The 15,118-nt window shown below is 41.4% G+C and overlaps 1 protein-coding gene across 3 annotated transcripts; it reads right to left on the bottom strand.

Annotated features, from left to right (window-relative positions):
- Positions 1–642: 642 nt before the first annotated feature.
- Positions 643–14,579, bottom strand: LOC127368371 (KN motif and ankyrin repeat domain-containing protein 4). 3 transcript variants are annotated; one of them, XM_051409177.1, is made up of 10 exons: positions 14,306–14,579; positions 9,225–9,294; positions 7,622–9,136; positions 5,879–5,954; positions 4,732–5,025; positions 4,484–4,568; positions 3,701–3,920; positions 3,461–3,603; positions 2,843–3,043; positions 643–1,410 (listed from the first exon to the last, which is right to left on the bottom strand). In XM_051409177.1, the coding sequence occupies exons 2-10, from the start codon at positions 9,241–9,243 to the stop codon at positions 1,318–1,320; spliced, it is 2,646 nt and encodes an 881-aa protein (XP_051265137.1). In that variant the 5' UTR covers positions 9,244–9,294; positions 14,306–14,579; the 3' UTR covers positions 643–1,317. The 3 variants fall into 3 exon arrangements, with proteins under 3 accessions (XP_051265137.1, XP_051265155.1, XP_051265146.1); XM_051409195.1 differs by lacking the exon at positions 14,306–14,579 and adding an exon at positions 9,878–10,086; XM_051409186.1 differs by lacking the exon at positions 14,306–14,579 and adding an exon at positions 9,466–9,829.
- Between the last annotated feature and the right edge of the window lie 539 nt (positions 14,580–15,118).

Here is a 15,118-nt window from a genome sequence, read left to right as displayed (position 1 = left end):
ATCTATCCATCTCTCGCTCTTTTTCTGAGGATACACAGTTGCTCAGGGTCATCACAGCAGCAGGGCAGTCAGTCAGCCAGCCTGGAAAAAATCCTCAGGGGAAATGAGGTGGCTTTGCTCTGTCAGACAGAAATCCAGCCTCCTCCCCGTCTCCACACTCAATCCTTTTTGTCTTATCTCACCAACATAATCTCAAGTCCTCGCAGAAACACTAAAGCTCTGCCCCTTACTGTTTCCCACGGGGTTAGAAGAACAAAGGCCACTCAAACACATCTGCTTTCACGCCTGACGGCCATTCCAGCTGCCATACAGTTGGATTGCAGGTGAATCTCATTGTGTCCTCTCTCACAGTGGAATCAGTACAATTCGGTGGGTGTCATGTTTATAATTGTCTGTCACACTTGAAAGGGATTAGATCTAATCCCTTGGATATGCTCATTTTAGAATTCCAGATTTATGTGTATTGTTGCTTTCAGTGCGTGTGTTATTGTGTTTGATTGTGTTTGGCAGTAGTGATAGTGAAATGGAGGAGCTCTGCCACCTGCTGGTCAGGTTTGTCACTACAGCCACAAAAAGCATTTTCAATGCAGCCTGACAACGCATTTATGAGCACGTTTGCTTCTTTCAAACGCCACAATATCATCAGCTTGCTGTAATTTTTATTAAAAATAGACAGTTTATACATCAGTTTAGCGATTACTAGTGAGTGAAATCAACAGGTTTGTTTATTGGCACCAAAAATTTGCCTTTCTTTCATGTGTTCGGCATGCACCATGAGACAAGTGTTTGGCATTTCTTTGTACATTTTACACACATTTTATTTAAAAAGTGTTCGGCTGCTGCAAGAATAGAAATAGCAATCTGTAATTCTCCTCTAAAAAAAAGCACCTTGGATTATTATTATAAGCACAGACCTTTAGATAATTGTCAACATACTCATGTGACCAATATAATTAACATATTATAATAAATATTTTTTCATTGCATAGTTTGCAAAGCTAAGCTGCTACTGGGAAGTGCAAAGATCAAACATAACAATGAACATCTACAGCAAAGACAATAGAAAACAGCACATTTATACCGACTCAGCAATAATGACAAACACAACTCACTGATGATATAAAGCCTTGTTATAATGACGTCATCCCACCCAACCCTCAAGCTAATGCTAATGTAGGTGTCCACATTTCAGCAACAATATCATCACAGCAAAAACTCAACCCACGCACACAGCGTCAACATTAAACTGGGTTCAGACAGAAAAGAGCACATGTGAGAGGATCATATGTCTGCACATTCTTTTCCTCTTTTCCAGAACTACAAAGCTCGAGCTTTAGCGTGGGCTTGCAGGAGGGCGGCTGTATCCGTGTGGGAGCCTTGCATGGCGATAGAGAGTGCAGTTCGACCACGCTGGAAGACAAAAAGGAAAGAAAAACAGGAAATTACGATCAAAACATACATTTTAGGGGCGCCCTGGTAGCTCACCTGGTAGAGCTGGCGCCTCATGTACCAGGGCTGAGTGTTTGCTGCAGGGGGCCCGGTGTTTGACTCCGACCTGTGGCCCCTCATCCCCTCCCTCTTCCCCCTCTCCTGTTGCTCTTCAGCTGTCAGATTTTAAATTCTGAACCCTAGTAACATGGCTTAACAGGCTTACTTAAAAACACTTCATTTTAATCAAATTTGAAATTATCCCAAACTTTGATTTATGACCGAATACCTGCTAACGACCTTCCCATCAGCCTTAATTGCATTTGTGTTTAGTTCTAATTAGCAAATGTTAGCATGCTTACCAGCTACGAAGACGCTGAACATAGTAAAAATAATGTCTGTTAAACAGCAACATGTTAGCATTGTCACTGTTAGCATGCTGATGTTAGCAATTTAGCTTAAAGCACCGCTACAGTGCAACAAACGTTGGTGGTCCGTGGTGCATTTTAGTAAAAATGTTATGCAAAACCTAAAATGCTTAAAGGCTACATAATATACTCACATTATACCAACAGAAGTTTATTATTAGTATTTAGCATTTATCTCAAAGCAGCCCAGTGCTCACTGAGTCACCAGCACGGCTGTAGGTTTAGTCTTATTTTCATGTGAATAGTCTGAAGGTGCAGAATTAAGGCTCCCACAAGACCGATTAAATAACAAAATTAGGTGCAAGGTTGAATTTTCAGTTCTTAAAATAAATGGGTTAAGATTTAATTTAATTAATTAGTCTAACTAATCTGAGGTTGTGTCAAGGTGAAACATGTTTTGGAGTCGAGTTAGGACGCCTGTGGTAGTGGGTTTTTCTTCTCTTAAACTAAACTTTAAAGGCTGACTATATCACAGGTCTAAAACACAATTGCATCCTCTCCTCTGCTCTCTTCCCTGCCTCCACCCGCTTCAGACTGGCAGATAAGACACTGTTAGCGGATTAGCTCATCTCAACACAGGGAGATTTGTCTTACTGTAGCTCCGATTAATCCTGGGAAAGCTCTATTCAGCTGCATCCAGACTGCCAGTCCACCCACGTCCGCACAGTGTCAGTCAAAACATTCAAGCTTTTACACGTCTAAGCTCCTTTTTGTGTTCAGTTATGTGAAAAGAAAATTACATATGGCATTTTGTTAACAAATATAACAGGATTTCTCAAGATAAATGGAGTTGGAGTCACCATATTTTCTGAAATTCATTTTTTTTCAAATTAACTTTGTTTCTTTTAGTTTTATGACCACAAGTACCCCGGACAAGACAACTTGAAGCCTGTGGTGGCAATAAAGGCAGAACCTCTCATTGTTCTCTGTTGTAAAGGTTAGAGGATAGTATTGGAAGTAAATTGTCCATGGGACTGCTGTATCACCTTGTCGGTCAGGGTCAGGTCACACTGGCTCCTCTCCAGCAGCAGCCTGGCGATGTGTGTGTGGCCCCTCTCAGCTGCGAACATCAGGGCCGTGGTTCCCTGGCTGTCCTGGATGTTAGCATCTGCTCCGTGGCTCAGCAGCAGGCGAACCATCACAACTCGCCCGTGTCTCACTGCCAAGTGCAGAGCTGTTTGGCCTGTCTGTGGAGAGGGAGATGACAGACACAGACAATTTGAATTTAGAGATTTGTTAAAAACCATGACATTTTTCTGTCTTACTTTGATTTAGATGCAGTTTATCTCAGATGTTAGAGCTTTAGAAGGACACAATTTATTATTGCACCTTTATCAAGTTTGGGAAGTAACAAGAGACACATTTAAAAAAAGAACTGATGGCGCAAAGGCTGAGATATCCTGATTTTTTAAAAAGCAAGTTAACTAATTTTCATGTGTATAGTGAGACATAGTGAGACAGTCAGAGGGGTGACAGTATGGTGAGTTATTGTTTATTAAATTTCACATTTACAACTGTACTGTGTTCTCTTCTCCTAAAAAAAAATCCCCACTGCATTAATTACTGTTAAACTGTTTAAACAGTGGTTGCAGTGGTTGTGTTACCTGGCTCGAGCGAATGTGAATGTTGCCCAACTCCATTAGCTTGCGGACCACCTCCATGCCACCTGGGCCATCAGGGGCTGTCAGCGAGGCCAGCATCACTGTTGTATATCCAGCATTGTTCTGAAGGTTCACGTCACTCACGCCTGGAAAGCAAAGACAAAAGTAAAAACTAAACTTTTTCAGAATTTAAAAGCCAACTATTCCTATGTACAATAGCAAGGGGCCACACGGTACTATTACCTGTGTCCAGTAGCAGGCTGACGATGCTGTAGTTGCAGTGCGACACGCTGTAATGCAGCACTGTGTTGCCGTTGTCGTCAGCCAGGTTGACCAAGAAGGCCAGCAGTGAAGGTGTGCTCTTCTTCACTTCTCTCAGGTACACAGCTAACCTGCTGGCCACTGACGCCTCCTCTGCTGCCGCACTGAACCAGTGCTGAAACAACACAACCAGGGCCTTCCTCTGGAGAAAAGAGGGGAACAAAGGAAGGATACTCATTTTGGATTCTGTTATCTTAAGGATTTGGCCAACTCCTGTTGGAATAATCATCTTTAATTTAAAGGTCCATTTAGGACGATTTATTGACAGAAATGGAATGTAATATTCATAGGATTTCATTAGTGTCTAACCACCTGTGTTTTTGAGCCTTTTTTCAAGAGATGCTGCGGGTCACCTTCGATAGAGGCTGCCATGTTGAACTCTGGTCATTTAAAGCAACTTTATGTAACTTTTCTACCTTAAAATAACAATGTGACTATCATTTTGCTGCACTGCACTGAGTTGTAATTGGGTGAATGGTGCCTCTGTCATTCACACTCTGTGCCCTGTACGCCTTTTCTTGCATATACCTTTTGGTTTTGGGTCAGAACACAGCTGCAACTATTTTGGTGTGATTTAGTTTCCTGATAGACAGAAAAGTAACTGCTGATTTAAGAAATATAGATCCCATTAGTGTAAGCAGCTTCAGTATAGAATAGATGTGTTTGTTTAGTTCTGATTTCTGTGAAAGGATCACAACTGCTCACCATGTCATCATTGGGGTTATCCATGTTGTCCATGTGATCTTTAAGGAACTGACAAGCAGCCGTAAAATCTGCACTCACTGCCTCCCTAGAAGAAAGAACATGTGTGTATGTGTGCATAAGTAAACAGAAAACAGAAAGCATATTCCCATGGGATGAAATAAATCACAGGAGCTTTTCCCTGAAGAGTAAACATCACAATTACATTTTCCAAACAAACACTGATAAAGCATTTGTTCCGGCCCTCTCACCTGCCCCCGGTGGTGGTTTCTGAGCCAGAGTTCCCCTCCATCTGTTCTCCTGGAGGCTGTGGTTTCATCTTGGCTGTTTTCTCCAGAGCCTCAGCTTCCACAGACGCTACGCCTCCATCTGTCCGCCCTGATCCTGCTCCTCCCGATATCAACTGTCTGTCTGGGCTCGTTTGCTTCTTCTCTGGATCTGCATCCACCTGGGCAGCAGCCATCTCCCTAGGGCTGATGCTGCTCTCCTTCTGCTCACTCTGGTTCACACAGTGCTGCCCAAACAGATTTTCACTTTTTTTGCGTCTTTAAAAAAAATAAAGAAAGAAGAGCAGAGGAGAAAAGTAAGACCAGCCTCTAACCAAATGCTAGTAGATGTTGGCAACTGAATCTACTGATTCATTTTGCAAGCCACAGTTCACAAAGTCCACATATTGTTTAAATGCCTCAAAAACTATACTCCTTTTAATGTACTGTCAGCATTTACAGCACCAGGAATCAACAACCAGCAAACCAACTATTCCCCCCTACATACAATATCAATGTGAGTTGGCTCATTTTGGAACAAGACAAAGACTTTTGGAAGAGATTTTTTAATGTATTATTCATGTTATATAGAGAAGGAATAATCCAATCAATATTTAGAGCCCAATCCTTTTAAAATGTCAAAGGTGGAAATCAAAGGAAAAAGTCAAAACAAAAGAGACAAAAGACTACAAGTCTCACTGTGTCGACTGAAGATTTGTCTGTTACACTATTACAACTAAACAGATCTCATATATTGTAGTAATACTAAGCCAAAAAATACTCTGAGCCCCAGGAAACCATCCTGGAAACTGTCACAGTCATCTTTTCCATTTTCTGACTAATCTAACTTTGAAGCAATAAATAAACCTCATTGGAGGCTTTGGGAAATGGCAAATGTTCACTTGAACTCAGTCATCCAAAGACATGGGAGTCACCGTTTTTCTCCTCTAACTGACAACTGTAGAGGGAGTGGCATTCATCTTTCAAACTTAAATTATGATGTTTTTCTCAGTCAGAACCATGCAACAGTAGCTTATATAACCTCAAGTTAGTAGGCCTGTCAACCAAAACTATGGCTTAAGCAATAATCATAACTCTAAAGGTTGCTAAAGTCAGAGAGTTATTTACTAACCCTTCATTGACACCCCCAGAATGTAGGCTTTTTGACGTCCAGGCCCATCCATCTGCCCTCATGATGGATTTAGAGGCTACATGGAAGACAGATGCAGAGGGTATGATGAAATAACAAAACACAGCAGAACAACATTCAATTCTCCTGATGAAGAACTTATTTATCATGGTTTAAGGATTTTTACTTTTGGACACAACACACTTCACAAAAGCTAACACAAAAGAAGAAATGTTAAGTCAAAATTGTTTACACTGATAAAGAAGAGTCACACAAAACCAACAACAGCTGTCAGTTTACATCTAACAGGTAACTTGTGGGTCTGAATTTGACAGTGGAACATCATGATTCAGCCTATTTTACAGTAAATGGTAATACAATTTGATTTTCAGTATTTATTTTTTAAATTGGAGCAAAAGAAAAACGTTTTAAAAGCTATTTTGACGAGACTTCTGTGCTGTGAGACAACCATTTGAAGACATATAGGGTTTCTTTATGGAAATTAAAATGAGCCTGTGTGCCAAAAGCCACACATAAACCTGCTCTTATTCCTGTGTTGATACAGCTGTTAGCATTGACATCAACTCAAACTCTGTTTTGCACATGCTTTGCACTACACAGGGCTCCACTAGCTCATCTGACAACACTGACATTTAGATAACCCTATTCAACCCTATGGGCCTCAACAGCAGCAACACTGCTCCTCATCCACTTTATCTTCAATGACGTCTGTATAAGGTAAAATCACATTCCTAATTATTTAAATTAAATGTTGAGAGTAAGATTTTGAAAAGTTTGAAATAATAATGTGTACAATAACTATTTCAGCCACAATGTTTGCAGTTTTTGCATTTTTAATTCTGTTTCTTTACACGCCCACTGGAGATTTGGAATACTTCTTTTTAGAGAAATATGTATTGAATAAACTCTCCTCTCAACTATTTCAGCTTGTTTTAAGCGGTCCTCAAAACCCACCTCTACAGGCAAGCCTTTTTATAGATTTCCTTCTTGTTTGTTTACTTATCTCTGTCATCTCTCTTTTAATTTATTCTTTCCCTCTTGTTTTATCTTCCTTTTATCGTTTGTATTTATATGTTCCCTTTGTATGTATATGATTGGGTATGTATGTACAAATTTATATGTATATATGCATACCCATATATTTGTTTGTGATGCACTTTGTAACCGTGTGTTTTAAAAAGTACTATATAAATAAAGCTTTACTTACTTACTTACTTACTTTGCATGCAGATTTCTATACTTTTAAAAGGAGAAAGCTATAAAAATAAAAATAAAAGCAGTTCCAAACACCAAACCAGCCTTGGTGGGAACTAACTAGATTCAGCCAATCGTGTGCTCCAATGAAATACAACCATTAAACTAACAGATTCACAATTGTAATGTTTCAGTCAGATGTCTTGTAAATCAATAAAAAGTTGCTCTTCAAGGGTGAAGTAAAAACAGTGAGGTCAAACCAAGCCCAAACCACAATATTAGGATTCAATCTCCCTTCATGTAATGTGAAAGCACTGCATCTCAAGATGAAGCACCTAGAAGCCCCAAGTCCAAATTTAATTTGAAGTACACATTTGTAGCATTCAGTCATTTTAAATTAAGGGGGCAACCAGCGTTTATATCTTCATAATCCAATCATGTTTTCCTGTGGTGTGCATTAATTATAGTCCTGCAAACAAATGTGATTAAATCATTACATTGATGTAATGAACAATCTGTGGAGTGTAGTACCTCCATGTTGAGTCCTCTCTCCATCATTGTGTCCATGCTGGGGGTAGTAGGAGGTAAGGATGTCAACAAGTCCCATCATCTCCTGCTGCAGAGAGTTGACTTTGGGGTCTGGATGCTTTAGAGGTTTACCCTCCTCTCCTGACTGACAGTCTGCGCACAAACACTCCCACTGCTGATTCAAGAGTCTCTTGATCTTCTTGATGTGGTGGACGACCACTGCTGTATCTATACCTTCATCTGAAGAGTCACCATGTCCCACAGTCACAAATGTACTCCTTTCAGTAGAATCGACAACAGAGTCTTGTTGTCGACTCCTTTGTCCATTTGTGGTAACAGTCTTTGGAGTGATGAATGCATCTGGACTTGATTCTTTATCATATGGTTCAATGGATTTCACCACTGTCTCATCTCCATCCTGGTCTACCACCACTCTCTCTGCACGAACCCACACACCAGGATTCCTGATAAGGTGCTCAATCTTCCCATCTTTCTTTCTACTCTCCTCCTGCTGCTCCCTCAGCAGCCCTAAGGCCCTCTGGAGCTCCAGGCCAGTCTCATGGAGCTTCTGCTCCAGTACAGCTACCTTAGCCTGCAGGGACGTCACTGTCAGCAGCTCGTCCAGATCTGTACTAGTCCTCCACTCATGTGTTGGATTAGAGTCTTCCTGACTAAAGCTGTGATTTCTAGGAAACATGATATGACTTTCATGCCGAGGCCTTTTGATGTCCACTGTGCTGTAGTGGGATGAGGTGTAAGGGTCTGCGGTTCCATTCGTTGAAGGGGGTTGGATGTGTGGATTCAGGCCTAGACGGAGCCTTTCTCTTTCCTCCTGGAGGATGCAGATCTGTGCCCTAAGCTCTGGTATCACCCTCATCTCCATCTCCAGCTCGCCCACACGTTCCAGGGCCTCTCTCAGGCGTCTCAACAGGCCTGAGTAGTCCTGGGGACGAGGGCTGTCCATGGAGTAGAAGACGTCTTCACAGGAGATGTTTTTTCCTCCAAGGTGATCCCTCGAACTACGGAGACTGCCGGGGTCATCAGTAGATTCTGATCCCTGTCTCAGCAGCACTGTAAGCGGCAGACTGGAGGCACGGAGGAGATGAGGTCTAATATGCTCACCTAGAGGTTGCTCATCAAACTCCTTGATTCTGGCTTCCATCTCAGTCAAGGATTTGAGTCCTGTGGGAGAAAGGAGCGACCTCTGATCATTTGCCCAGGAAGTATAGCCAGGATGGATGTCTGACAGTCGGGACTTGGGGCCAAGAGCTCCTGTCGATCCCCAGGGACTCGGGCGGTAGCCACATCCAGAAGGGTTGAGGTGTCTGGGAAGAGTGCTTGCTCGGGGGCCCTTGCTCCGGCGCTGTATGGGGACTCTTTTGATTGTGTTGCCCTTCTCTATGTCATCCACATATTTTAGGAAGTCCAGGTCAAGTCTAAAGCCATAAGGGGTTTCCACTGAGTATGGGGGCTTCCCTTTAACTCCGTTCTCGGTTGTTTTATGAGGCAAGATATTTCCTGTAAACATTAAGACAGCAGTTTATTATCCATTGCAAATAAATGTCTGAATTTAATAAAATTCTGTCAGGTTAGAGACTTGTTTTACCGTTTTGTCCCTCCATCATGTTTTTTTGTCTTCAATTTGTTGTCACATTATCTGGTTGGTCCTTTGGTGTCTGACAAAACAAAATAAAATGAAATAGAAGATTGAGTTGAGCCAGCAACACATGAAAAACATGTTAGGGCATTTTGCAAGTGGCAGAAGTGGTTATTGTGAGGTTATCTAATAAAATAATGAACACATTCATGATTTCTGAGGGAGAAAACAGATGAATTTCAGCACTGACATTCACTTGAGGTTTAGCTGTGGTATCTTTGGTGGGAGACTAAGTCTTGATTTTGAACAGATGGAAGATCACTCTAGACAGCAATGGTCCTGTTTTGTACTCCAACATGTAGCACAATGCACAAAACACAAACATTAATTACGTTCAAGCGCTTTCTCTCTCCTTTCTTCTCTTTCATTCTCTACTTTTCCCAAAGTCTTCTGCTTTTCTCACACTCTGACTGCTTCATTTCTTCCATGCATCAGGCTGCTATTATTCAACAGTGGCAGGCCTGATGTTCACTTGATTACAGCCCTGCCATCCAGGACGAAAGCTGAAAATAGCTTGTGAATGTTTAGCCCAGAAGCTATGGCCAGTGGAGCAAAATATACTCCTACAGACACAAATACAGACAACCATTGTTGTGACTCACCGCTTTCCTCCCTTCCTGCTCTCTCGCTGTGCCTCTTACTAGGTCTACAGTCTTCTTTCAGATCCTTGGTTTACTTTTACTGAACTTTTTTCCTCTCTTGTGTTTGTACTCTGCTTGATTTTTACGGACATTTTTACATGACTCTCCCTTTTCCTATATGATAGATAATAGTCTATACTCTGTCATATCACTTCCCTTACCTCCTTCTCAGTGTCTCTCCCTTCTGCCCTCACCCCTTCCCTCCCCTCTATGTTCCTCTCTCCTGACCACCATCCACTGTGGCAGCTTGCTGTCCTCTTGAGGCACCACAGCCACTGAGCCGCAGCCCCAAACAATGTCAGCTATGCAGTAAACAGACAAACACCACCAAATGGCCCTGCTGGGATTTTGACCCTCCATCATTCACACATTCTCTGATAGCCAGCAATAAACAGCAACAAATCTGAAAACTACAGATACGGATGTGCACATTTTCTCAAACTAAGATGTAACCATTGAGATAGGTACATGTACACCTAAAATTAAAGCAAGTAAATATACATGCATACATGCATGTAACCCATGCATTGTATGCATACCGTGTCTGGTGCAGTTTGTTGGCCTTTTTAGTTTCCAGATGGGTGGAGTTTAACATATAGGATGTGCAAATATTACATAAAAAAAATGTAGATAAATGTATGTAATACGAAGAGAGGCCAGATTCAGTCTTCAAAACTGGATGCTCGGGACACATTTCTGTAGGTACCATACAAGTATTGAGTTTGATACCCAGGCCCAGTTACCATACACTCTCTGTATTCACCTAATATGGAAAACCCCACCTATCTGGTAAAAGATAATAAACATTGAAACTTATTTTTCTTGATCTGGTAAAAGGATTTATCAAAGTAGAAGGTCTTCTTATTATATGTTCTGTTGCCCTTACAGAAACCTAATACATGTGTTATACATTGAAACAGTATATGTATGTATGTTGTTATGCCAGTGGGGTTTTATGATGTTGAGAGGAATCTTTCAGCACTCGATCTGACAAGTCTAAATTTAGCCTATACATGTGGGTAAAGCTAATGTACACGTCAAGAGAGGAGACTCAGACTTGTGTTTTCATTTTACAAACTAATAGAATATCATTCAGTTGAATGTCCTCCAGATAGACAGTCAAACTGGGAGGGCAACAGGACAAATCATTTTGTTGTGATGAAATGTCTATTGCTATAAAAGAGCCACATGTGGACTACACGCAGAGGCTGTATTCACCATTTATTCTGTCAATCAGCACAGTACAGCAGAGCACCTGTTACTGCAGACATCTCAATCAGTCTCACTGCTGGCTGCAGTTCAGCAGAATGGAAACACAAGAGCAAGAGTTTAATCTCAAGATGAGACGTCTACCTTGTAAAAAGTAGTCCAACAAAATGAGTGACTGCACAAAATTAAATCAGATGCTTGGGGTTAAAGGAATTGATTGACATTTACACTTATTCAGTTTCTTACTGGCAGTTTGGTAAGAGGATTGATTCCACTTTCATGTTTGTATGCTTATTATAAAATTACAGCCAGGAGTTAGCTTAGCTTAGCACAAAGACTGGTAGCAGGGGGAAACAGCTATCTTGGTTTTGGTTCCAGGACTCAACCCTCTGTAAAATCACAACTAAATCTTTGTTTTTTGCACAGCTTAAACAAATTAGATAAAACACAGGCGTTGGTATGCTGATTTGTGATTAGATTACCTTTAGTCAGAGCCAGGCTAGCTGTTTCCCAGTGTTTCCAGTCTTTATGCTAAGCTAAGCTAACCATCTACTGGCTGTCGCTCCATATTTATGGTGCATACATGAGAGTGGTACCAAATTTCTCATCGAAGTCTGGGCAAGAAAGTGAATCAGTGTATTTCCCAAAATGTCAAACCATTCCTTTAATGTGTTCTTGGATTTGTGGAAATATCAAAAGATCTAGAACCAGATGTACAGTTATAGCATATTTATTGCCTGCTCTCAGACAAACAAAGTGAAATCCAAACTGCTGTCACCCAGTTTCTTTCATATAAATATAGACATAGGCTACTTACCACAGGTTGCCACAGAGGAAACAATATAGCAGAGTTACGGTTAGGGCAATTCCCAAGAGTCATTGCCTAACTCTCTCCACATTTCCGTGGCACAGGTTTTAATTGTGTATGCTTGGAGCAGTAGGCCCACCTCACAGGAAACCCAAGAAATGAAACGTAAAATATTTGCCTACCCCAAACAGGCCCCAGCCAAACAGTACTGCACAATGCCACAGTACTGCAGCCTCTGAACACGCTGAACTCAATCCAAAGTCAAGCATCAGAGTGAGTTTGATTTTTTGGGGTTTTCAAAATGAAGGTTTCCTTTGTATCCAGCTAAAGATCTTTCAATTTAGGAAAAGTCACAGCGTTTTAAATGTCCTTTATTTTAGTTCTTTTCATCTTTCTGTTCCCACAACAGCTGCTCTCCTCCTCTGGGTAAATGTGTCCCTTCTCACACAGACCTTTTAGACTTCCTGCATCAGCACAAACCTCATAATCACAACATCTCTATCCACAGCATTCTTTACCAAAGCCACAAATTAAATATGAACTCATGACACAGCAAGAAGGGCGACCTCCCAATGGAGCAATGATAAATGCTTGAACCTCAGATAAGTGCGAAGGGATCTTTTCAGATTAAAATTAAGTCAGTAGTTGTTAACAGGGCTTAATCGCTGATGGTACCAGCAAAGACATGTAGCTGTGCTCATTTTTAACACATGGCTCTATGGATGGCAATGTTGGCTGGTTGGTCCACCACTTTGGTCCAGACTGAAAAATATTAACAATTATTGGATGGATCACCATTAAAATTTGCACAGACATTCATGGTCCCCAGAGGATGAATTTTACTAATTTCAATGATCCCCTTACTTTTTATTTAGCACCACCATGAGATTAAGATTTGTTATTTTGAATGAAATGTCTCAAAAAATACTAGATGGCTTGCCATTAAATTTGGTGACCTTAACTTTTCATCTAGCACCATCATTAATTCAAAAATGTATTATGTCCAACATTTCATTGAATTACCAAATACCTGCAAAACTAATTCCATTTTCATCGGCCTTACCTGTACCTTGTGTTTGGTGCTAATTTGCAAACATTAGCATGCTAACACACTAAAATAAGATGGTAAACATTATGACTGCTAAACATCAGCATGTTAGCATTTCTACTGTAAGTCTATCATGATGTTTGCATTTAGCTCAATGAAACCTCACACTACAGTCTAATTTATGTTTTTGTTTTCATGGGTTCACTTAGGATGAACTTGCAGAGCTGTCAATTTGGATACTCTACACTGTCCCAGCCAACCACCCATTTGTACTCTGTGTTTAGACATAAACCATTTTTTGACACCACTATGAACACTGGCGTCTAAAATTTGAGACAGTTAAAGTAATCCTGAACTTGAGACCTTACAGCGCAACTTCAAAAACTAGTTCTCCTCATGCACCTTGCCCATCTTCCTCTTCTCTCTCTCTCTCTCTCTTTCTCAGTGCCTGTCCGTCTGTCTGTACAATGTGTAATGTATATCTACATGTTTCCCTGTCAATGTTCTGTTCCCGGAAAAATCATTCCTCTCCTCCACTTTTTGGCTGTACAGGCCGTGGTTTTTTCCAGTGCATAGCTCTCAACCTTGTCTTCTGTTCGGAGTTGATTTAGAAACCAAAGCCAACTGTTTGGACTCAAGCTCCCTGTTCCTTCCTGCTCTACTGTCTCTTATTTTTTCTGTCAAACTCACATTTTTCACTCAGTCTCCATAAAGACTTCCTAGAAATCCCTCAAGTCCTGTGATCTTTTTTCTTTAGTTTGTATGTTTTGTCTTGAGATTATGGACCACTAGAGTTGTCCTGGTTGTAGTTCAACAGAAACAGGGTCAGATTTGCATTGTGGCATCTAAGCCTCATTGTGTGGTATGTGGAGCCAAAGCTCATAGGATGAAACAGCTGCCAGGGGCTTCACGCAAGGAAGAAAGCTGTGGTATGTTAACATGGCAAGGTTAAAATAGAAAGTGTGCAGCCTTGTGTGTTTGTATTCACATGTGTGTTTGTCTTGATTTAAGTGTATGACTGTACAGTATGTGTAAATAAAGGTGCAATAAAATGTAAATATGATTCAACATTTAATTTTTACAAAGCAAAGTTATTCTCCTAAAAGTTTGATTAGTATTCACAACAGGCCCAGAGGTCCACTCCACACAATTTGTTAAATCACTTTAGAGTCAAAAGCTTTTTCTGACCCTGAATTTAGATCAGCCAGTCCCGGATCGAACACTTTTAAGGTCAACATTCAGCATCTCTGCTTTGATTAACTATCCAATCCAACAGCCCTCCACTGGCTGAGAGGTATGAGATGAATATTAAACAAGAGCTTACCTTGTGGCATGTGTTCAGCAGTTTCCTCCACTTTGTCTTGCTGATGTGAGGGCGTGTTTGTCAGACAGTCTACTACAGTCTGCTTTCAGCTCAGTTCAGCCTGCCTGTCTGTCTCCTGAGAAAGCAGGGAGGTGTTGTCAGGGAGAGTGGCATGCCGCGGCTGTTTGGTAAATGCCAATGTTCAGCCCCTGCCATAACAGAAGCTGGGTTTGCTTGTGTGTAAAAGAGAGCACGGAGCAGGGAGGGGCTTGTGAACATGCCTTCCTACGGTACCTCCTGCCCAACAAGACTGACAACTGGGAGGCTAGACATACAGAAGCACACCCACTCCTTCAGACATCAGCCAATAGGACCTCAGAGGTGTAGCTGACTGGAAAGACATCAGCTCTTCTGGGACTCTGGTGACAACATGTCAAAATATGGAGCATCTGGTATGAAGTAAGAGAAAGTACCAGAGTCACCTTACTGTGTACCGTCCATAATCCTCTCAGATAACATCACTGACCACGCAGTGCCTCATAGACCTCCCTCTTTCAGAATGTGTAACCCTACCCAGTGTTATGTGGTCTCTGTCCTCTATAATCAAGTAAACAGGGGGGAAGGCAGAGGGCTTGGTGCCATCCATGGGGGTTCATTCTCCCAGTGCATACCTCTCATTCTTCATGGATCCCCTTTCTACCACTATCCAACATCTTCCTCTGGGGAACTGCCGCCATGCCAGGAAAGCTTTTCTTTTTCTCTTTATAAGGGCGGTGGACAGTAAGTAGCAACTGTCTGGTCTGATTGTCTGTCCTTTATCACCAAATGTGTTGT

Source organism: Dicentrarchus labrax, unplaced genomic scaffold (genome assembly GCF_905237075.1).
Source record: "Dicentrarchus labrax unplaced genomic scaffold, dlabrax2021, whole genome shotgun sequence".
Lineage (NCBI taxonomy): Eukaryota > Metazoa > Chordata > Actinopteri > Moronidae > Dicentrarchus > Dicentrarchus labrax.
The sequence above is the reverse complement of the archived record's forward strand: the minus strand, read 5'-3'. Positions and strand labels throughout refer to the sequence as shown.